This window comes from Apis cerana, linkage group LG14 (assembly GCF_029169275.1).
Source record: "Apis cerana isolate GH-2021 linkage group LG14, AcerK_1.0, whole genome shotgun sequence".
Taxonomy (NCBI): Eukaryota; Metazoa; Arthropoda; class Insecta; order Hymenoptera; family Apidae; genus Apis; species Apis cerana.
Window position 1 is genome coordinate 9626945 of NC_083865.1, and position 24633 is coordinate 9651577.

General features: G+C 50.5%; 1 protein-coding gene across 14 annotated transcripts in view; it reads left to right on the forward strand.

The window, feature by feature from the left end:
* Positions 1–24633, forward strand: part of LOC108001011 (zinc finger protein castor homolog 1-like) — a 145296-nt gene that overhangs the window by 77537 nt on the left and 43126 nt on the right. For 10 of the 14 annotated variants that reach the window (XM_062084666.1, XM_062084667.1, XM_062084670.1 and 7 more), the window contains 3 exons: positions 14303–14370; positions 14955–15400; positions 15479–15773. In XM_062084666.1, the coding sequence (XP_061940650.1) occupies positions 14340–14370; positions 14955–15400; positions 15479–15773 (772 nt within the window). In that variant the 5' untranslated portion in view covers positions 14303–14339. Of the gene's footprint in view, positions 1–14302; positions 15401–15478; positions 15774–24633 lie in introns of all 14 variants that reach the window. The other 4 variants (XM_062084672.1, XM_062084673.1, XM_062084676.1 and 1 more) reach the window with 2 other exon arrangements.

A 24633-nucleotide genomic window follows, 5' to 3' on the forward strand; every position in this document is an offset into this window, starting at 1 on the left:
GACCTCGTCTTCCCCCCCGAACGTGCACACACGTTCGGCGCTGGACCCGTCCGCCGATAAGGAACGAGGATGTGATACATTTACGGGAATAAACGTACGGGACACGTTAGCCCGGTGTGGCCACTATGTAGTCGCGAACGTTTATTAACAATCAATTACGGTATTTTCCTTGCGGTGGAGAGGATCGCAATTTTCAGCGATGTTGGGAATAGGCCGGGGTATAATTCATTCGATAAGTTTTAGCCGTTAATGGTAGTAGCATCGGCAATAAAGGTACAGCAACCGGTAGAACCGCTCGCAAACTAGTGGTAGCGCAACTATTATTAGCAGAACGATAATTATACTAGTAACGGCAGTCCTTCCCTTTTCAATCGATGACGCGCGTCATTCTCTCGCTCTCGGCGTGAATATTCCGGCTTAAGGTGGCCTGGCATCGAGTCGCACGCGTATCGATTGATCGACGGAACGCGCTCGGCCACGCGCGCGCGTTCCCTTCGCGACGAAAACGGGGGAGAGGGGGTGGGTGCAAACTCGCGACTTCTTTCTTTCCCCGCGCTGATCTTCGCCGATCGGTGCAAATCTTCACCCTCCTTGCTACGGAGAACTCGAGAAAGACACCTCTTCTTTCCCAAACCCGGATTACTTCTTTTTCTTCGTAGGAATAGGAATAGTTTGGATCGAGTTTAGTCGTGACGCGTCGATCCGTTATTATATTGGAAACGCATATGATGGAAAATCATGGAATTCCGTTGATCGACAAGGATATTAGGTTTAACGTCCATTCTCGAGATTGGTAGGAAGAAGAGATCGGAGCTCGTCTATCGAACGAAGCTTCGAATCTCGCGTCCGTGGTGTACTTATCGCACACTAATTACACTCGAAGGCCTACGGTTTCGTTGCACGTTATTCCTCGGTTAATCGATAATTGGTTGGAAACGAAGGCGAACTGGAAGCGCGCGCGCGCGCACGCACACGCACGTATTCCATAGATCGACGGGAGGCGAGCGCCGTTCGCGGTTATTGCTTTCGAATTCTTCATATCGTTCGCGATCGTCGACTCATTGACATTTTCGTCGGGTCCCGCTCGTTGGAATTCCGCGTCTGTGCCCACGTTGTCGCGGGTTTGTTTCTCGCGCGCACGTATCTTGGACGACGCACACTTTGTTTGTCGACACCTGTGTCGCTTGCTCGCGCTCGCGCGCCACTCGATCTCTCGGTATCATCTGGTTTCAAATCTCGCGAGATATACCCGTTCCCGCTTTTATTCCCCTATTGGAATTCCAGTATCCAGCTGCGGAACCCGTTTCGATTTTCCATCCATCGTTGTTGTTGTTGTTGTCGTCGTTGTCGTCGTCGTCGTCGTCGTGTCGTCGTTGTTTTCGAAGTCGAGGCTCGAGCTCGACGCGATATTTTTACTTTCTTTCCGCGAAATTAATTCTTTGACGCGTGACACGCGTTTACAGTATAGCGTTTTATTTATTTATTTATTTATTTATTTATTTATTTTCGTTTTTCTTTTGCGTAATTAGTCCGTTCGAATGGACGAACGGTGAGATGTTATTTACAAATTGGATCGTAAATCAATAAGTTAAACGGCGTCAATGCAAAAGTGAGATAAATCGTTTGAAGGGATTACGCGGTTGAAAGATGGATTATTCGATCTTTTCTTGAAACATATTTTACGACATTATATACGAGATAGCGAGAATAACGAGTAAGTAAAGGATTATGTTAGTTAATTTGTTGTTGGAAGGGTTTTTAGATCGATCGCAAAGTCTTTGAAAACATAGCTTCATTTTATCGTTCGATCTTTCGATCGACGAATCGATCGACGATTCGAACATTCGAGATTGGAGCTTCTTTCTTCATCCACGGCCGTGGAAACGTACAAAAATGTGCGTTATTACCCGAGAAAAGCGTAATTACACTTGCTATTATACTTTTCAAGCATAGAGCTGGATCGTTACGTGTACAAAAGTATCCGTATATACGCGCAATACCGCATTTTAATCGCGCAAAGAAACGGAAATTAAATTTTTAACGATACGTTAATTAAATAAAAAGTTAGTTGAATTTTCCTATTTGCACGTTCGCCACTGTAGTTTCTTTTTCAATAAATCGGTATAAACGATGATTGTTTTCGAAACACCTAATTATCCGATTCGTCTTTCTCTCTCTCTCTCTCCTTCCTTCACAAACTCTCGCATACGCACGCGCGCGCACACACACTTGGAACGGCGCGTGATTAAGGCGGGTTTCCGAATAACGATAAATTTGAGCAATCACCGAGGGGGCAGGAACGTGATACGTGGCCCAATCGATCATGCCCGATCGCGCAAAAAACTCGTTTCAAGATAATTTACGAGCAGACACCGGCCACCGCAATTACGAATCGACGCGTTCTGGAAAGATTTCAATAAAACCGCGCGTAGAATTTACAATGACGCTAACGAGACGGGGTCCAGGGGGCCCGAAGAGGAAGATGCGAGACCGGACACGTCGATCGTTCCCCGATCGCTCCTCCTCGCCGATCTCGAGCCCTCATCCGGATCATCCTTTCCACGCCATAAAACCTCATCCTTTTATCCCCAACGCCTTTCCCCTCGCCTTCGCCTCCGCCTCGCCTCGCTTCGCAAATTTTTCGCCAAAAACTCAAAATTAATCTCGCTCAGCGAATCGACGCTTTAACGTGAATCGATTAATATATATATATATACATATAAATTCCACATTCCATTTATCGCCATGCATCCGCAAAAAGTAACAATCTCTCTTTTCCTTCTCCTCCTCCTCCTCCTTCTCCTCCTTTTTCTTCTTCTTCGAGAGGAATCGTTCAGGGTGGGCTTCTCGTTAAAGAATTTCATTTCATTTCATTTCATTTCCAAAATAATCCTCCCTCGTATGGAAAGAGAAGAAGAAGAAGAAGAAGGAGGAGGAGGGGAAGCGGATCTCGAGATTTGTCGTGGCGAGAGGAATCGAGAGAGAGAGAGAGAGAGGAGAGGGGTGACGGGGCATTATCTCCGAACCGGCCAGTGCCATTATCCATCGTCCATTTGAATTTTCAGCTCTCGTAATAACGACTAATACGAGACAAATGAACCGCGGGCGGGTGAAGGAAGGGGGCACACGCGGAGCGGAACAGAGAGGAAGGATACGGGGTTAAGAGGGTGGGAGTGAAAGAGGAGTGGAGAGGAGAGGAGAGGAGAATGGCGTGATTAATGGAGTCTCCGTGGCGAGCGAGAGCTCCTCCGCCAGGATAAGATCTCCGATGGAATTCCCGTGGCTTTTATATTGGATTTCTTTTAAATTCGTTACTTTATCCGGCACTATGTTAATAGCGGCCCGATATGAGAGCTCGCGGTTTAAGAGGAGTTCATTTATCATTTGACCGCTTCTCCTCCTCCGTCCAAGTGTCTTACGAGAGCAACCAGCCCTCCTCTCCTTTTGTCGCGCCCGCTCCCACGATTGCTCGCAAAATTTCCTCCCTAAATTTCCCACCGTCCTCCCATTTTTCACCCTTTTCACCTCGATGGGGAAGAAAAGGAAAGGAAAGAGGAGAAAAAGAAGCTCGTGTTTCGAGTTTGGGAACAACCGGTTTTCCGGTCTCCCCGCGAGGAGCGGGAAGCTTCCATTCGCAACTGGTCTAGAATCGGTGGAAAAACTGGAAACTGAATGAGAAGCTGTCTCTTCGATATCGATGGGGAGGGGAGGGGAGTTTTTGGAGGAGTTGCTTTATTTTTCTGCGGGATCGATTTTCGAAATTGGAACGAATAAGAAAAGAGGGAGCGGGAAAAGTGATGGATGAAGGGAGAGAGGCGGCAGGCGAGGATGGAGGGAAGGAAAGGGAAAGGCGCGGTGTTTCCCGAAGAGGCGTCGGGGACGACGAAAGCGTCAGAAGGCGAGACGCGGATCGTTCGTCATCGGCTCGCAGCCAGCTCGACGGAGGAAAGCACGAGCGGATGACGCTGGAACACGTGTACGTGTCAAGGCGTTAATCCCTCGAGAGACGAAGAAGCATCTCTCGGTCCACGAGCGCGGTTGTTCGATCGCGGTCGATGGGTACAGCCGCATAATTCGACCGACGAACCTCTCGTTGTTGTTGTTGTCGTTGTTACACGGATGGGGAAAAGAAAAGAAGAGGTCTGGGATAGAAAAAAATATCCACTCCTCTTCGTTGCTTTCGTATTTATCCGCGCAGAATTATTATTAAACGCTCGTCGAATTTTATTTTTTTCACGCGTTTCGGGGAAACGAAGTTTCGTCGAATTCCGCGCGCGTTTCCCGTCGAGACGACAATACGCTCGCTTAACGCTCGCTTCTATTAATCAACCGGTCGAGCGAATCTCGACTATCCGCCGTAGAGATGCAAACGATAGGCGATACTCGAGCGGAATTCGTAGATCTCGCGTCGTCGATGGAACAACGTTTTACATCTTTTCTTCTGTACACGAAACGGCGAATCTCGCGGCATTCGATCGAGGAAGACGGAGGAAACTTAACGTTTCTCCCTCGAGTTTTCGTCGAAGCGAAAGAAGCGAAGGAGAAATTGGATGAGATCGCGATTTTTCCCGAAAAAATCGGTTATGTCGGAGCGTGGTTGGGTCGGGAAAGGACGGGTGCAAAGTATCGTTTAAGCGAGGAAAGACGCGTAGACGGGAGACAGGCGAGCAAGTGTTCGCATCGTTCACAGTCACCTAAGTGTCTCCATCATCGCGACGGAATTCGGCTTCTGTCGGCGGTTTCGGGGCGCCTCGAATTTGTCAGGGAAAGCTTCGAATAAATTTAGGAGGCCGAGTTGGAGGAAGGCTGGCTTTTTCGACCGTCCAGACACGCGGGATTCTTCGGCCAAATTTGTCTTATCGTCCGGTAAGATGAATCTGGTCATCTTTCAACGATCAATAATAAATTTCGAATCGCGGTGGGATATAACGTTTCAATCCTTAGGAGGGAGGGAGGGAGGGAGTAAAAAAGCGAAAAGAATAACAGATACAAAGGGTGTAGATAAGACGGAGAGATCGCAAGAAAGATCGCGCTACATAATAAAACTCGTCTACGCGGAGCGATTTTTGAGCGTGGTGGAAAGCAGAAACGTAGCACGAAGGAGAAGACTCGTGGAAGGCACTCCACCGTCTGGGCCAGGCTCTATACCTCTTAATCCAGATTGAAAATATGTAAATAAATCCACTCGCGGCTCCGCAGGCCGGATGCCCACTCTGTATTCCCCGTCGAAAAAGTATTTTAATAGAAACGATTCATCATTCCACGGGGGCCCCCGACGAGCTTCTTTTTCTTCCTCGAAGAAGAAGCTCTCGCTGCTTGGCCCCTTCGGCTCTCTCTCTCTCTCTCTCTCTCTCTCTCTCTCCTCTGCCGAACCACTCGCAGGACACTCTTTCCCTCTCTTTCTCTCCCTCTCACGGCTCCTTTGTCCCTCCCTCCCTCCCGTTTCGCTTTCAATTTTTACCGGATTTCGCGGAATTTCGACCGAAAGGTTTTCGCTTTTATCTTCCACGGCCGCCCCGTGTCCTCGCCTCGTTTTGCTCGCCCGAATTTTATGCGAGAGGATACACGCTGGATTTCGCGGAATTTCGCCGTCCACCTTCCTTCTTTCGCATAATTTCTTCTTCCAGACCTCACCGAACGCGCTCTCTCTCTCTCTCTCTTTCTCTCCCTTGATTCCCTTTCCTTGATTTTCAACGGTCTTGCTCACCGTCCGCCCTTTTGTTTCCTCGCTTCGATCGCGATCGAACTCCTCCAGGAGATCGACCCCACCTCCTCCTCTCTCTCTCTCTCTCTCGTGAACTCTGGAGGACTCTTTTTCTGCTCGCTTCTTTTCTCCGCTTTTTCCCCCTCTTCTTCTCCTCTCGTTTCTTCTCTCTACTTTTTATATATTAACCCACCGACGATTTCGTCCAGGAGTTCGATGTCTCATTATGTCAGAGCTGTGGCGGGATTTCGGGGGAATTCCGTATGCCGCACTCTTCCTCCTCTTCTTCCACCTGATTTCTTTTCCTCCTCTTTCTCGAGGAGAGACAAGGTCGTTGGAGAACTCCCGTATTTTTAACTTCCTCGAGGATCCGAAGGGAAATTCGAAAATCGAACGAAACCTCCGTCGACCGTTACGAGAAGGTTCGCTCGAGCTGGATTTGAAAAAAAAAGAAAAAAAGAAAAGAAAAGCTTGGAAACTTGGATGAAAAATGGGAGAAATGATTTGGCACGATCCCACTGGGTCCCAAGCTGGAAACGATGAAGATGATAACGGTATAATCGATCGATAATATCTAGAAAACTCGGGGCAGAATGATCCATGGCCGAGGCGAAGCGAAAGGAGAGCAAAATTTTTCCATTATTCATTAACCGGGGACGAGCGTCACATCTCGATTGGTTTCTTGCCGGTCGCGCTATTAGGAATCAATCAAGCCCTCGGGATGGTCGATGCACTTCTCGAGCTGACAGCGGCTCTAAAACATCCGGTAAGAACGTAGCGCAGTTGTCTACGGGACGTCTATCGTCCTCTCCGCCCGATAATTCTCGTCGATCGACGATCTTTCGTTTGCGCGGTATATTTCATCCCCTTGATCACGCAAAAACGATCGATCGCGCCGAGGTGATTTCAGACAAAGCTGTTCTTATCCTTATTATTGTTTGTTCAGTGGTGAAAAAAAAAAAAAAGAAAGAAGAAGAAAAAGAAAAAGAAAAAGAAAAAGAAAGGAAGGAAGAAGAAAAAGGAGGAAAAAAAAAGTTGATGACACGGAATGATAGTCCGCGGTCTCCTTCTCCCTCCCCTCTTTCCCCCTCTTTCTCCCTTTTTTCCTTTTTCTTTTTCCGCCATCTCGGCTCCGGAACGAGCGCCGATAATTGACCATCGTCGAGCGGTACGCGGTCTCGTACTCTCGAGGCGTGGCCGATCGAATCGTCCTACGCGAGTTTTCTCGGCTCGGGTCTTTTCTTTTTTCTCCTTTCTCTCTTTTTTCTTCCTTCTTTTCGCAAGACGCAACGAGATTATACGTCATATTCGCGCGCGTGCTATATTTTATCGGCCGATACTCGGATACTCGGATGTTTGAAAAGAAAGGCAAACGGCATAGAAACGGTAATTAATCGACGTTCCTGACGACGAACGACGATCATAAACGGCTGTTTGCTTTGCGGATGAAAGCGAGACAACGTGTTCGCGGATAAATAAGCGAGTGCTCACACGGTTTCTAATGTCTCCGTTGCTCCGCGTATTTGTAAAAAGAGGAAGGGGGGGAGGAGGAGAAAAAAGTAGAAAAGAAAGAAAGGAAGAAAAAAAGAAACAACCTATCTCTCTCTCTCTCTCTCTCGGCTGATTTTTGCTGCCGCGTAACACGAGGCAGAAGAGACTGTGTATCGCGCGTTCCCATCTTTTCCATGTTTCATTGGCGTTCATCAGCCTCGAACACCAATTAGAGGCAGCCTGTAAACGTTACACTTGCCAAGCGAAACGATTGGCGCTTCCAGCGGGGTCTCTTTTTATGGACGAAACGTCTCCTCGGCCGAAGAAACGCGCGGAGAGGCTGAATGCTCGCTTTCTTCGCCGACTCGCAACACGATCGTTTTCTTCGCCGGAGAAGAGTTTCCTCCCTCCCCCTCTCTCCGTCTCTTTCTCTCTCCTCGTGGTGTCGGATCGACCATATTTCAACTGTTCCACCGCGCGCCACCGTTTCACGGAATCTCGATCCCCGCGATTGGCAACCGGCCGATTTTCTCTTCTCACGATTTTTTCGCCTCGTACGAAAATTTAATTTCTCCGATAATGGACCAGCGAATTCTCGTTACGCGAAGAGAAACCAGCCAAGTATCCTCCTCTCTTTCTCTCCCTCTCGATCGTGAGGATTACACACACGAGTCGCGAAGATAGAGTCGCGTTCAAATCCTTAGGAAATAATCCGGGCGAAATATTACGCATCCCCGATCAAGTCCGCCGCGCCCCTTCTTTGCTCGTTACCAGCAATATGGCCCCCTCCCCCCCTCCCTTTTTTTAGTGGAAGCAACCCCGAATCGAGCGAGGCCAGACCAGTCCGTGCCACTATAAATCTCGCAAGTTTTAATGCCTTGCAGCCTGCACGCTCGTCCCTTCTCTTCACCGGCCTCAACCTTCCCTTCCCTTCCCTTCCCTTCCCTTCCCTTCCCTTCCCCCTCCCCTTCCTTCCCCACCCCTCGTCTCGTCTCGTCTCTCGTCTCGTCTCGTCTCGTCCCGTCTCTCCCTCTCTCCCCTCCACCTTCCTTCCACCCTTTACCGTAGATTCGATCCACGAATTCATCCGTAACCCGGCCACCCCTCCCCTCGCCTTATTTGCATACGCGAATAATAGGAGAACGCGGAGTGAGAGGGAAAAAGAGAGAGATCTACCCTTTACTATTAATTTTATAAAATCATTCGACCCGCTTTCTCCCTCCGTCTTCTTCCGTCTCTTTTCTCCCTTTTTATCAACTTTCTCCCTCTCTCGCTCTATCTCTCCCTCCCCTCCCTCTTTTTTCATCCGTTTTTGTTCTTCCCGCGTACCCTCGGGACCCCAGCCTTATTTAAATAACGGATTTTCGAAATCTCGTTTTCGCCGAGATCGCAGGGGCTGCGCGCCGTGCAGACCACGTGTGCAGACCGTGTTTCGCATATATATATATATATATATATAACCCTCTCTGCCTCCCTGCTCGCTGTTAAAATTTTCCACTCGTTCGTTCCTTTTCCTTCCTTTTCTTTTCTTTTATCAAAGCGCAATATCGGAGATAATATCGGTTTCGTGTTATAATTATCGGTTTCGTTCACGAATACCGCATACACGCGTTCATAGCACTCGTTTCTCGAGTAAGGAAGGCAAGCGCGGCGGACACCTGGAAGCGAAAGAAGGAAGGAAGGAAGGAAGGAAGGAAGGAAGCGACTCTCGTGGGAGATTGGAACGGGCAAGCGTTCCCTGTCCGCACGTTCCTCGTCCATCGATTAATTACCCGGCGCTCACTCGTTAATTAGCCTTGAAGCCCCGCGACGTGAATCGTCCATGCCTCGAAAATCGAATCGTCGATCACGATAACAACGCCTCCTCGGGTAAACGCGAATAATTGAAATCCGGGAAAAGAGGAGAAAAGAAAAGAAAAGGGGGAAGAAGAGAGAGAGAGAGAGAGAAAGAGGAAGAAGGTAGTTTTCGAAGGTGCTTTCGTCTTCCACGTTGGTTCGTTGGTTTGTACAACGATTCGATTCCTCTCCCTTGGCGAGGAACGAGGTGAAAAGGAACACCGCACAGATACACAGCGCTCGCGTTTTTCCGCGCGAGGGCAGGGGGAATGATTAAGACGTTTTAGCGGGTTTCGTGAAACGAAAGAGAGGTGTGGAGGAGGAGAAGGTGATCCCTCCCCACCCTCGTTGGGTCTACTTAGAGGCGATAGAGGCGGCCTAACTACCGTAACCATATCCAGGTCTAAATAGTTGGAGTTACGCTAAGTAGCCCTAACCAGATTAGTAAGTCGTTGCGTGCTCTATTTTTAACGGCGCGCCGCCGGCATTCGAGGCGTTTTACGTGGAACACGGAGCTGCGGCACGGCGCTGGACGAAGAAACGAGATTCGGCCGGCGGAGAGAGGAGGAGGGAAAGACGCGAAGATAAAAAGCGACCCGGGGAACCGGCCAAACCATGCTAGAGCAGCCCAAAAGCTTTATCCTAATCCCCGTAAACGGGACGCCTTCCTCTCCGAAGCGTTGCTTCCTGCCCCCTGACTTACGGCTCTTCTTCTTTTTCTTCTTCTTCTTCTTCTTCCTCTCTCTGCCTCCAACCGTTCGTCACCATTCGCGTACAGATTATCCACGCTTCTCTCTCGATATATCGGTATTTCTCCTGCTCTCTCCCCTCTCCCGTCCCTTTTCTCCTACACTTCCTCGAAAGGAGAAGGAGCGCGGCTCGATTAATTAATTGGGTCGCGAGAGGGAAAAGGAATTGAACGAACGAATCTGTGCTCGTTGGCGGCGCGCGCGGCTCGATGTCAGTAATTCCTTTGACATCGTCGAAATCCAAATATTGGAGGCAAACATCGTTCTCTCTCCCGGTGTGGCGGCGGCGCTGCGAATTTATTTGCACGCCGCTCGAACCGTTTAAACGTTTCTCCTCCACTTGTCGCTCTCGCTCTCTGTCGCGCGAGGGAAGCGGGAAGAAGAGGAGGAGGAGGAGGAGGAGGAGGAGGAGGGAACAGCCGTTAGGCAGAGAAGGCGCGCGCGCGTGTACGTGGAAGGGACTGCGAAAGGGGCGAGGCGGAGAGGAATTTTATTTCCGCTCACATTAATTTCAACGACGCAGAAGACGGTCGCCACAAGGCGCAGCTTGAAATTACGAATATTATGACTTCAACCAGTTCTCAGAATTCTATGTTTTTCATTCTTTAATCTCGGCCTCCTCGTGTTTCACACCATATCTTATGAACACACTCTCGCCCTCCTTCTAACCCGGTAGCACCAGCACCGGCTTCGCCTTCGTTCCTCGTCCCATTCCTCGCGGGGAACCCGCCGCTGGTTCTTCGCTCGACGAGAGAGAGAGAGAGAGCGCGGCCTCGTCTAACCTCGTGCGCACACGTGAATGCATTTCCAAGTGGAAAGGTGAGCAGAAACCGATTGTTGCACTTGCCGTCTTGTCTACGTGCCTTCTATTCCTTCTCCTCGGCCACGGTGTCCGAGAGACGGTGCTCGTCGCCTCTCGGCGCTGCTTCGAATACCGTTCGAACCGGCCGGGGTAATGGAGAGATGATTGGTGTCAGCGGTTTAGCGATACGATTATGCCTCGAACCGCGACGCGTCGGTACAACGAGTCTAGAAATGCTCCAACGGTCATCGTCTTCTCCCCCCCCCGATTCGATCAATCCTTTTTCTCCTCTTTCCTTTTCTCTCTTCCTTCCCTCTTCGAGATTCAACGTAATTCGATTCGAAGTAATGTTTGGCAATACAATATTCGTGAAAAAGAACGAAACGTTCCTACGTTCCTTCTCGTTATCGTCGCTACGGATACGCTGTTGCGCGCGGTTGCGAACGGATAATTGTGGCGAAGGGAGAGGAAAAACAAAATTACGGAAAACAATTACACGTGGTGCGCGGAGGAAACGCAGTTATCCCGGCAGTCGGGTGGAGGGGCCCACTCGAGAAAACGTGGCCGAGAGATAAGCAACGCTTATTTTAAGGCTTAAGTCGCTGGCGAATTTGAATAATCTACCGGTATTCCAGCAGACACTTGAAAAGCCACGAGTCCAGGCCTGGCAACATTACATTCAAGTGTTTGACGAACGAACGCGTTACGTCGCCTGCTTTTTTGTTTTCCGCGCCTCTATCACCGGCGAGCTATGTCGAGTGCTGCTCTCTCTCCCTCTCTCTTTCGCGCACGCCCTCCCCTCCCCCCTCCCTGTTATTACGCCCTTTCCCCTCGATTCGACACAATTCGTTGCCAGAATTCGTGGATCGAGTCGTGGTCCGCGTGGACGTTGACCTTGGTCGATCGATTCCCCGGGGATCGGAACGCCCAGTGGCCTGTTTCCACTCAATTTTTCTTCGACCGAGTGTCTGGCCTGCTGGATCTGTCGCGGTGTTGCTTCTTCTTTTGCCGTACTCCGAGGATGGTGATCTGCTCGCGCCGAGCTGTTGGAGGGGATGATTTAGGAGGAAACGACGACGGCTCTTTCGATCCTTTATTCCGCGCGACGCGACCGCGTCTTTTAAATTTTTATTTCCCTTCGTTTCGTTCGTCGCAAGATAACAATTTGAACGCTCTCCAAAAGTCGCCCGACGCGCAGCGCGGTCGAGCAATAGGTTTTCCCCGTTTTCGTTTCTTGAGATTTCAACGGCGGTTGATGGAGAGCCGCCATTAACTGCGAGTGTCTTCGAACGAAAGTTACGTCGGTTGGCAGATGCGTATCTCGTAAATTACCGAGAGTGAAAAACCGGAATCGTGGGGAAGACGGAACGCTCGCTACTCAAAGCGTGACAACGTTCATTAAGAATTCTAAGGTTCTTCGAGGGGCAAGAAGAAAAGGCAGAAGTCGTAGGAAAATGTCTCAATTTCCTACGCGCGAGCCTTTTCCTTTCGCGGTCAAGACCAGCCTTCGGAATTCATCGTCGTGCAAATCTCAGTCTCTCTCTCTCTCTTCCATTTTTCTCGATCAACCCCTGCCCCCGTTCGAATCGAATCGTTAGAGACAGAGAGAGGGGGGGGGCTTTTTTCGCTTTCCTCTCTCGCCGCGGTTCTTTCTACTCTTCGAGGCACCCCAAGAAGAATCCCGCGAGCGGAGGAATTCTCTTTTCTCCGAGTCGGGGAGGGGGAAAGAAGGAAAGGAAAATCGTCGTAATTTCGTTGATGAAGATTGAAAATGGAGAGGGTGAGGGAGAAGGGAGAGTAAGGGGCGAGTATCGGAGGGAGGATTTTATCCGAAAGATAAAAAAGATGATGGACGTTGGCGCGGCACAAAGACAGCGCGGTCCCATTGTCGAGGGTCGATCGCGCTGCGCTCCGATTCGACGGCCCGGTTCCACGCACGTACCATGTGCAAACAGGGTGATAATGTATTCAAGGTCCGCCCCGTGGCCGGTGGTGGGGGTGAAACGGGGCGGCCCGCTCGGATATACGTACAGTAACAGATGTTAATTATCCCCTGTGTGTGCGCGCGTGTACGTCGGGGGGAGAAAAGAGCCCCCGGCCTCCCGGCGGCTCGGACACTACATCCCCATCGAGAGAGGGCCCGCTTCTCCACTACGCTATCCACGCGTTCCGACCACCACGGTCACGTGGTCCGCGCGCGCTCCAATCCCGTCCATCTTCCGCCTGTGCCCGCCACCCCAATTCTCGAATCGAGATCTTAGATCGAGAACCCTTCGCTCCTCTTCCTTCGCCTTCCCGAACCTCCAATTTCCAACCGAGGACCCTCTTCTTTCCTTTCCTTTCCTTTCCTGTCCGTCTCAGTTCCGGTCGAGAATCGAAAGGACGCGAATCCACAAGGGGGAGGGAGGAATTTTCACGTTTCTTTCCGCTCCCCTTTTCCTTTTTGCACCGATACTTTGTTCAATCGGGAGTAATTGCCAATTTCAGTTCGGAGGGAAACGAAAAATGGCGGAGCGGGTCGAAAGGAGAAAGACGGATTTCGATGTTGCGTCGCGTACCGTAGGATGGAACGGGACGGAACGAGCGGAAGACCGGAGGTTCTTGTCGGAGGGCAACGGATGGAATTTGGGAGCGACGTTGGGGGAAAATGGTTTCTTGTCGCGGTGGCGAACGGTGCCGCGTTGCCATATTCGTCCGGGGGCCGGTTAATGGGCCGGTTTTAGTGCGGAAATAAATAACCGATAATGAAGCGGGTAAAAACGGAACTAACGATTTTCAGGCCGAATTAGGGAGCGAGGCTCGGATGCCTCCGACCAAGTCATCCGAATCGATTGAGAGAGCTAACCGGTGATCAACAGGCTGGAGTAAATGATTAACGACGGGGAGGGAGGGAGGGAAGTTACCCGGCCGCTAACTCGATTCTTCCAATTGCATTCTTTCGTGACGCGTCGCGTACACGACGATAATAATAACCGTCGTGCACGGGGAGAAAATCGTAGCGGGGCGGCAAAGATATCGGTAAATTGCTAAAAATTTCTTTCGTATCGATAACGAAGGAGGAAGGGGGAGGAGGGGGAGGGGGAGGGAAAGGAGAAGAAGAAGGAGAAGAAGAGGAGGAGGAGGAGGAAGAGGAAGAAGAGAGAACGAAACGACGAGGTTCGTGCCAACCGAGAAACGAATTGTCCCTCGTTTCGCGTTATCGCAAGCCCGTCTACTCGGCTGACCGAGCAGCGCTCGTATATCAGCGTAGCTTTTGTTACGACGACGTGCCTTTGTTTTCGCCTTGTTCTCGCGTCTCGTTCCACAGTGGTGCGAACGTGGGTTCTCGGTTCGGCAGGCCTTGTGTGTAACACGCCCGTCACCGAACACACGGAGGGGTTTCGCTGAACTTGCTCTCTAACCCACTTTCACGGTGACACACAGAAATAGATAATAAAACCGCCGTGGTGGTATACAACGCGTTCTTTTCCACGTTCCACCACCGATTGTGTCACCGGTTCGGGGAACCACCGTCCCTCATCGTGATTGGTGGTTTATTAACCAGATTTACACGGAATCCAACCAACTCGATCCCTCGCGTTGAAATATTACCCCGATTGCGACCACCTCTCCCTCCCTCCTCTCTCTCTCTCTCTCTCTCTCTCTCTCTCTCTCTCTGTCAAGCATCTGGCCAACTGAGAACTAACGCACTGCCCCCGTCCTGTTTTCTCTCTGTTTCAGAATGCGTTGAAGATCCGGCCGGTCGAGGAGATTCGAGATGTCCGCCGTAACCAGCCCGTATGGCCCCAGTAAGACACCACTCCCTTTTCTAAAATGTATCGGCGTACCGACCACCCTCTCGACGCTAGCCCCCGTGCTGTTTGAACGTGGCGGAGGAGAGAACGTGGCGGTGGTGGGCAGCGATCGCGTCATGCCCGTTTGATCGAATCGTGATGATAGCCGCTCGCGGCACCACCGACCAACGCACCACCATTCCTAGAACGTTCAATTGACGTTCGGCGCGGCCCGGCTGAGTTCTCTTGATTAAAAATCGTTGATGAAAATTGTCTCGTCCCGACGAAACCGCGTTCGCTCGTTGACTCGAGATCGTTGGATCGCACTTCAATCGAGATACATATATATATATATATATATATGCGAAGAACGATCGATCTCTCTCACCCCTTGCCGCGTTCCTTCCTTTCCGTTGGAAAGAAATTGGAAAGAACCCGAGATCTCTCGGATCGAGCGATTAGGGAATCGCACGGGTAAAAGTAGTAAAAGCGAGTAAAGCTAGCTGAGAGAGAAAAAGAAAGCGGTGAAAGAGTCCCTCGGAAAGGGAGGAGAGGAGAACGCGGTGCTCTCTCTGATGTCCCGGTTCCTTTTCCATCAGCGGAGATGCTTTCCGACTCGGTGTACAACTACGCGACGACCCGGCGGGGGACCGGCGACCAGGACAGCGACTCCCAGTACGAGGGCCAGGCCCAGCTGCAGATCACGAGCATCCAGAAGCCGCGCAACAAGCGCAAAAACTTCAAGCCGATAAGCAGCCGGATGGTGGAGGTGTCCGATGAGTCCGAGAAGGAGGACGACGAGCTGGACGGGGCGATGGAGGAGAGCTCGAGCGAGATACTCGAGTACGAGAGGAAGACGATGCTGTTGCCCGCGGAGGACAGGTCCAAGCAGAGGTTGAACAACAACGAGGTCAGCCCCATGGACCTGTCCGTCGCCACCAGGCCCCCGTCCTCCGAGGCCGACGACGATAGCGGCGACTCTCTCAGGCACAAGTTCATCCTGGAGCAGCTCAGATCTCAGAAACTCTACTCCCCTGGCACCGAAGTGAGTCTCTCTCTCTCTCTCTATAAATATATATATATATGTATCTGTTTGCGTTACGCGGATTCGTTGTGGTCGCAGGCGAGGAGTCCGAACTCGGAGTCATCGGAGAAGAGTGGAGGAAGCGGTGTCCTGGACGCGGACTCGGGACGGTTGGACGACACCCCGTTCGAGGACGAGCGAGGGCAGGACGGGGACGGCGAGACGGAGTGCGAGGAGAGGAAGCCGTTCGAAGGGATGAGGGAGTACGCGGAATCGACTATGCAGGAGTTGTTGGCGATCTACGGGCTGACGGGAGGAGAATTGGTGAAGTCGGTGAGCAGGCAGCTACCGCCGACCTTCTTGAATCCCCCGACTTCGGGCCATCAGCCTCACGGTGAGTCCAGCTTCGTCGTTTCCCCTCGTCTTCCTCCTCCTTCTCTTCATTCTCCTCCTCCTCTCGTTTTCTCGATTCGTCGCGCTTGCAAAATGCTCTCTTAAAGCTCTCCATCGACCTTGTTAAATTAAATTACGCCGGGGTGTATAAGAAGAGGAGGAGGAGGAGGAAAAAAGAAACAATTAGCCGGTATATGCTCGGTCTCCGAACCGAGATTCACCTAGAGAGCAATTAGAGAGGAGATGCAGTTGTTAACAGTTGTTAACTAGAAGTTGACGTTCTTCTCCTCCTCGTGCGTGGGTGGTGTTCGATGAAGGATAAAACGGTGGGTACGGGGAGAGATATCGCGGAATATAACGGAAAGGAAGAAAAGAGAGAGGGGAAAAAAGAGGAGTTCGAGTTCCTCGAATCGAATCGTTGTTATTCGCGAGGAACGGAAAGTTCGGCGAAGAGATATTAGAGGAGTATTCTCGCGGTATTCGACGAAACGGCGAGGCGAGGCGAGCAGCCGAGGGGGTCTATTGGTTGGCATCGAATTCGGGGTTGGGCTACGGACAATTGACAAGTGTAACTGGCTGGCAAGTCGAGATCGTACTTGGCGTAAAATCAATTTCGCGCGTTGACGATCGTGACCTCGTCGCTTTTTTAACGTTCTCGTTTTATCGCCACCGGGGAAAAGCACGGGTGTTAACGCGAAATTAACCTGGCCCGATCAATCCAGGCGCGAGGAAGGGATTCATTGTTTCTGTTATCGCGACCGGGATTGGCTTATCGATTATGCGCACGCTCGTTCTCTTCGACGGTCTTGATGGATTCTCGAGCCGCGGAACGAGGTTACCGCGAAACCAGTCTGATCGATCGAGGAAAGAATTAACTAGTTTCGTTATTCGATCGTCCGGCAAATACCGTAAACTGGAGGAACATTAACCGTCGTAATCAGGACGCGTCGTGCCTATCGAATCCTGCGAGTACTTGGAGGGAGAGGGGGGCCCGTTCGTCAAATTTTTCAAGATTCGTCCTCGCTCGTTTCTCCGTTTCTTCCTTTTTTTCCTTCTTCTCCTTTCTCTGAGATTCGCGCGAAAAAATTGCACGATCCTACCTCGCACGCCTCATTTTCAAATGATTGAAAATCGCGCTGTTCAAATTCCTCAAGTTCTCCTTCTCGTCTTTTTATTCCATCGATTGTTATTATTATTATTATTATTATGTTGTTGTTGTTGTTGTTATTCTACCGAAATGTCGATTCCGTAACTGTAACTCTGCACCGTGCCGACCTCACCCAGTTAAAGTCACGCCAATGGTTTTCCAGTTTACGGTATATCCCGTCTCTTATTTCTGCTCGCTCTTTATACAAGAACTCGGCCATTGAAAAATTTCTCGAGGCTCGCGGTCAGCTTTCCGAGAAGCTCGCCATTATTGCCTCGACGCTATTCCACGCTCGATTATTATTCGCGCGCTCGGAATAACGAAAGAATCCCCGAAAGGAAGCCGAAAAGGGGGGGGAGGGAATACTCGCGAAACCGTGCAACTCTTCCGCGATCCCCTTTTTTACTCGCGTAATACAGGAAAAATTTCGTTTCGTTCGGATCGATTTTTAGATCGGACTGTACTCGTGCACCAGAACAGAATGTGGCACTTACATATTGCCAGTGCATCCCATATGCGCGCACGTGAATATGCGATGGCTCTGGCAAGATGGCCGACTTATAACTCATAAAGTCGGTCGGACTGCGCGAACCGTTGACTGCCTCGCGATCGATGGATGCCTTTGAGATCAGCCAGCGTCATCGTTTCCCGTTGCCGCGCGTCTCGCGTGGGTTGACAGTCTCACGAATTCCTACTCGCCGGTGTGTATTGTACGCCTGTTGTACGCCTCTACGCTCGAGGAGCGCGCGCGCACGCTCGCCAGCATCTACCAGGCTAACGAGTCAATTTCGTTATTCCTCGTACATATATACTCGCGCGGCTTTTGCCGAGAGAGAGAGAGAGAGAGAGAGTTACTGGCCGTCGAGTTTTTGAATTACCTTCTGCCACGGTTGATTGATTCATAGCCAAACTCGTTGCCAGATTAACGTCTTCCCCGTCTCCCGAGTCGAGATTTTCTTCTTTCTTAAGACAAAAACGTTCGGACAACGTTTGCCCGTTTTCGCTAATCGATTTCCGCTTCATCGTTTCTCGATTCCTCTTTCATTCGGCCGATAGCCGGCCGTAATAAATTAATGGGGGAAATCGTCGAATCGTTCGATTTCGTTATTCTCCGTTATTCTCGCACGTTATTCTCGTGTTTTTACGCGGAACTGAACCCAACGTTTTTTTTTTTTTATTCCTTCGCCACGCGTACGCACACGTACGCACGCGCTCAATTCTATTTCGATGGAGCGTTTGATCGTGCAGCGAAACTGAGAGAGAATAATGTTCCATCGGGTTCGATTAAATTCACGCCCCTGGTGTACAACGACGCCATCCGTGCCAATTACCAGAAAACTGACTGCGTGAAATCGAATGCGACATGCCTCGTAACTCGTCACCGTCCCTTCCCCCTTCTCTCCTTCCCTTTTCGTCAGGAATTGGGAATCTTGCTGACACACATAACCCGTCCCCTTTTCTTATCCTTTTCTTCTCTCGCCTTTGAGAAGAGCATGCGCGCGCGCGCGTATGTGTGTGTGCGCGCGCGCGCACGCGGCAAATGGAAACACACTGTCACGCGTTTATTTCTTCATCGAGAGACGGCGAGTAACGAGATTAGAGATCGTGGATTAACCTCGAGGCGAAAAACAGGGGATCCGTGAGGAGGAGAAAAATTTGAATGAATTTCTCTGTCCGAGAAATCACGGTTGTCAGTCATATTTCTGATTTCGTTCTCAGAAACTCGCTCGTTTCGAAAAATTAAGGCCTCGAATCGTGCACGAATTCGTTCGACCGATACGCGTCTTTTGCCAATGTTTTCTTTTTTCTTCCTTTTTTTCTCCTCTTCCTTTTCGGGCGAAACGCGAAAACGAGCGAAAGATATCGCGTTTTCTTCTCCCGATTCCACCATCCACCGACGTTCCTCTCTCTCTCTCTCTCTTTCTCTCCCCCCTCCATCATCACCACCACCCACGCACGAGCCGACAGCTATACACGTTAGAACAAAAGGCTACCTCTCCTCGTTGCGTCGTATCTCGGCGGAATTGATACGGGGAAAAAATCGGGCATAATTTATCATGTAAAAGCGGGTCGAACAGAGAAGAACCGCGTGCGTCGCCGGTGAATCGAGGTTTGCCGGTGGAACGAGGCTTAGGAAAAAGAAGCGTACCACATGGTTTCTTCCTCCTCTCCTCCTTCACCTCTCCTTCTCTTTCTTCTTCTTCTTCTTCTTCTTCTTCTTCTGCTGCTTGCTGCTGCTGCTGCTGCTGCCTCTTCAAACGTCCGTCTTTTCTATGAACCTTGACGTCCCCTCGAATAGGCATACGTATACATTTCTTCCGTCAGGAATACATCAACCATTCAGGTTAACCTAGAAAACACGCGAGCGTTTACGTAATAATCTTGGTAATCTTTGGTCGAAAGGTGGATCCTTTCGCCGCGGGACAGGAGAAATATTCCTCTGCGTTCTCTTTTTTCTTTCTTTCTTTCTTTCTCTCTTTCTTTCTTTTTTAACTTTACGTCTAATTCTCGAACGTAGAAAATTACTTATTTGAATCACGAATTAACCGCGCAGATAGTTCCAATTCGACCCAATTTCGCATCTCATCGAGCGAGAGATCCAGTCCAATTTTTGCGGGGGTGCGAGCGAAGGAAGTTGGTCGACTCTCGTCGAATCTCGTTGGAGAGAGAGAGAGGCGGGGGAGGGGGAGAGGAGGAGAGGATAAAGTGGTGGAAGGGAGGGTTAATCCGGCGCGAAGAAAAGCAGAAAAGCCGCGCGTGTGCTGGTGCCGGTCTTGGGAGGGGCGGGGGAGAGGGGGGCGCAGTGGGGTGGAGGACAGCGATGCCTCCGTGAACCCATTAATCATTCCAGCCGGATAAAAGGCAGCAAGGATGAAAAGAGAAGACGGACAGTCGGCGGGCAGGCATGCAGCCGGTTGGATGAAGAGAGAGAGAGAGAGAGAAATCTCTTGCTTTTCGTTCCTTCTGTTCCGCTTCGATCCTCTTCTCTCTCTCTCTCTCTCTCTTTTTCTCTTCGCTGTTCGCTTTTTCCTTCTCCTCCTCCTCCTCCTCCTCCTCCTCCGCAACGGCCCCCGGGAGGATCATTTTTTATTTTGCCTCTTTTCGAAATTCGTCGGACGCTTCTATTGTCGGAGGGCACGAGAGACGGGGAGGGGGAGGATGAGGGGGGAGTCTCTGGGAGCAGAGATCGGACCAACGCTCTTTTCGTCGAGGGAGAGGAGGAGGGGGAGGGAAGGGGAGAAGATTCATTAACTGATAACGCGATTCTTTCTTCGGACGTTCTTCTCTCATTCGTTGAAAATGATATCCTGCCACGGGAACCGGCCGTCTCGAATCTTTTGGACACCTGTTGGGACAATGCGCTTAGAAGGTTTTTTTTCTCTCTCTCTCTTTTTCTTCTTTTTCTTTTCTTTTTCTGATCGATACGCAACCACCAACTCGAAAGATCGAATCTTTCTCTCTCTCGAGAGAAAGATTCGATACACGCGAGGAATTACCGCGGAGAGAGTACCGATTTTTTTCGGATATCGAGAGAAAAAACTTTTCGCTTGCTTGGGAGGAAAATAAATGAGATCGTATCGTGATCGTTTGATCGAATTTGAAGGGAAGGAAGGAAGATGGAGGATAATAAATAATAAAAGAAGATGGAAGAGTGGAAATGAGCTGGCTCGATTTCCAACTCTCTTGCACTCGCTTCCGATTTTTTAATTCGAGACTTTGGTGGGCCTCTGGATCCCTCCGGCACGGGATCACCGGCACGAAAACGGAAGGGGAGATCGTTCTGGTTACGAGCTTTTATATACTCTCCACGTGTGTAGGCCACTCGAGCACGTAGGTAAGAGGGTCTCTAGGTACCCGAGGAGAAGACGCAGTGTGACGTAGGTCTGCCACGAGATCGAAATCGGAGCTCGTTCTTCGCCGGGAGAAGACAAAAGGGAGTCCGGGTCCGGATGACAGGAGGTGTCGGGAACCTTTGGGATCGGCGACCTGTTGAATCCCTCCCGCCCTCTCTCGCGTAACCTTCAACGAATTCTGCCTTATTGTGAACGAAGAAAAACGAACAGAGAACGAGAAGAGGGGAAGGGGGGAGCGCGCGCGCGCTACTCGAGAGGCCGAAATACGTTAACCCTTATCTACCGTTTCACAAAAGAGGATTTTCGATGAACAGACCCCCACGTGGCCCATTATTCGTCCCCCTCCACTCCCTCCTCCCTCCTCCCAGCCGACCGAAATTCATACCACTCGTTTCGGATCGTACGAGGAATCGTATCCTGGCCAATCGAAGGGATTCGGAGCTAGAATTTGGCCAAAAATTTCCCGCGTAGCGCGTAACGGATCCCTAATGGATCGAGCGGTTCGAAGGAGGGAAAACGAAGGAAGGAATTCACGATGGGGGCATCGACTGGGAGGAATCGCGGAACGTTTTATGGAAGCTTTTATGAAAGTCTTTTACGAGCCACGTTCCGAACTAGGCCTGGTGAACACGTGAGGCGTGTACTACTCCTCCTTCTTCGTCTTCCTCTTCTTCTTCTTCTTCTTTTTCTTCTTGTATATATACACGCATTTGCATTCTCTCGCACCTCGCACGTCCCGCGCTCGATATAATAGTACATCCACGATGTTTATGGAAAAATCGAAACGGTGTCGATCCACGCGCTGTCGCCTCCTGTGCCCGCTTCCGGGTCGATTGGATGATCTCCTCGTCGCTTTTCTTTTCTCTTTTCTTTTTTCTTGTTCCAATTGATTTCAACTCGTGAATCAGGGAGAAAGAGAGAGAGAGAGAGAGAAGAGGCGACGGGAGGTGAGACGGAGACGCTTATTGACGCGTTAACGCATCACGATTCTCGCCGACGAACGTCTGCGTCGTTTTTCTCGTTAGAATTACCCGTTTCTATCTTCATTCTCGAGAAGCGACGTTACAACCGTCGATCGTCAATCTTTTTCTTTCTTTCTTTCTTTCTTTTTTTTTCTTCTTGCCAGATTAACGAGTTTCCTTAAATCTCAAAGAGGGAAAGGGGGAGAGGAGAATAGCATCGTTTCATAAGCCAGCCTTCCACTTTTTCAGTGAAATTAACACGCGACGAACGAGGTCAATGGGCGTTGGACGATGAAAGACGAAAACGAATATCGTGGCGTACCCGGAGTTTTTCACTCGTCCACGATCCTCCTCCTTCCCCTCCTCTTTCTTCTTCCTCGTTTTTCTCCTCTTTTTTTTCCCCCCCCTTTTTTCCCGCCCGACTCCACCCGGCATCTTGTTTATTTTGCCCGTCATCCCGCTGACACTCGGACATTCGTTTAAATTTAGAATTGAATGGGATCCTTTTTACCGCGCGCGTACTTTGGTGCCATAACGGATTCCCTCCTCGGGGAGGGAAGATTATTTGTTTAATTCCGGTCCACCGTCGATCACTCCACCCCGTTTCCCTCTTCCTCTCGTGGCCTCTCACATCGAAAACGCGATGTAAATATTTTTATTACTTCTCGAGGGAACCTCGCCTCGCGTACCCTTCCCTCGCTCCTCTCCTCCCTTTCGCGTTCCTTTCGCGGCCAGATCTTTCTCCACCAACCAGATCCAAAACTCTCCACCCACTCCGTCCTTCGAATCGCGCGTGAATCGGTGAAGATCGGCTTCTCCCGGATGATCCGCGATAGATGGATCGAGATAGAGATACTGATAAGCGGGATTGGATTTTCCCTTTGCTCGACAAATCTTCGATCCACGGATCGGGAAGGGGGGAGAAGGAAAACGATGAAAACCGGTGTCCTCGTCGCGGATCGAACGAGAGAGAGAGAGAGAAGAATGTTTATCGTACAAAGAAATATCTCTGTGGACGATCTTGTTGTTTCTCGAACTCGGATTTCTCGAATCGCGTAAAAGTGACGAAGCGGGGATGGTGGAAACCGGTATCCGATAAAGATAAAGCGGATCAATGAGGTGCAAAGAGACGCGTGGTTGTAAAATTCGCACTCCAAAGGGGGGGGGGGAAGGGAACCGAGAAATAAAACGATTTCTTTTTTTTCGCGTGTTCTCGATATATATATATACGCACACGTACGTAGTCGCTTCTTTAAAAAGCATCCTCCGAGTTGTTTCTCGGGGTCGTAAATTCCATTTTAATCGATCGATGCACGATTGTCTCGCGATTGGCAGTTTACCAAATTAGTATTGGGCAATCGATCGAGAACGTAAACAAGCAGCGAATAATTTTTACGTTAATACCCGTTCGTTGGTTGGATCGATGTCGAAATCGATGTCGAACTGGTATCTAATCCCAATACCAGAGATTCTAAAAATATTCGCCAGCACGCAAGAAGAAGAGTATTGCAATAGATCGGAAAAGAGACAAAGGGAATACACGAAGATACCGGCCGCGTCCATCGTTCGGCGGCGACGTTTCCATTGGACGGAGAGGGCACAGGGAGGGGAGGGTGGTGGACGGGTTCCTCATAACCCGATAGAAAAGACGAGCGTGTCCATTAGCGTTTCCACGGAGGGCCGGCGGAGGGTCGATTAATTTTTCAAACAATCCCACTGGCGGGGACTCATCGATTCGTGGGCCGAGATAGGGAGAGGCACTGGACACGTCCCGTGGTAAAGAGAGAAAGAGAGAGAGAGGGCCCATTAGGCCCCGCGGCGCGGAGGCCCCTGCTGCCCCTTGTCAGTCTCCCAAAACCAGAAAGTCAGCTTGTCAAATTAATCACGGATGACCAATCCATCAGCAGGCATTCCTAGCCGAGGAGAATCTTTGCTCTTTCTCTCCCTCTCCCTCTCTCCCTCTCTCTCTGCGTTTCTGCCCACCGAAGAGGAGAGGAGAGGACAACGACAGCGAAGGATTTCGACGTAGTTTGTGCCCCCTTTTTTCGAGGAAACGTTATGGTATGCGTGTGCGTATACCACCGGGCAACCTGACGCTTCTTCTGCGGCTAACCTCTCCTTCTATCTTCCTCCCGTTTTCTCGCTGCCCCTTCCCGACCCGTTTGATAGATAATGTTAATGCAGGGGAAAGAGGACACGGGCGAGAGGAGACGAGCTTCTGGATGAGTAATGTTAACCCTTCCGCGCTGCACAAGGACACGACGGGGAAAAGTGTTGTTTGCGCAGCGTTTGCTGCTCCGCCAGCCAACGCCGGGACGAGAGGTTTTCGAAACGTTTTTCTGCCAGGGATATTTACACGAGGTGTATACACGAGGGACTCCCTCCCTCCACCTTTTCTCCTCTTAACCTCCCGTTAACCAGAGCGACCGTCTGACCAGCAACGATCCTGCACTTCACTTTTAAACCCGATCGCGTTCCGAATGCGCGAGTCGGATCTCCGGAAATCGGGAAGGAAGGAGAGAATCGTTAAGGGTTCCAAGAAGTTGGAAATCGTAATCGACGCGAGCGAGATCCGGTTTCTCGAGCGTATGAATGTATAAATACACGTATACGTTTTCTGGAAAGTCTTCTTCGAGGGTTCCAACGACGAAATTCCCAAAGCTCTCGCGTTCGTCGACTGAATTTTCGCTGTGCGTGAATTTTCCATCGCGGAGGGAGGAGCACGAGGCACGAGGAGCGTCGAGGGACGGTGGTCGGGTGCACGCTGGGTCCACGGCGGAAAACGGATTCCCCTCGGTCGATGATCGACGAGGAAGGGAAGAAGCGGTCGAAGAGCGGTTTTCTCTCGCATTCCCCGCGAACAAGTCACACGGCACCGTTTTTTACTTGGCGATTGCA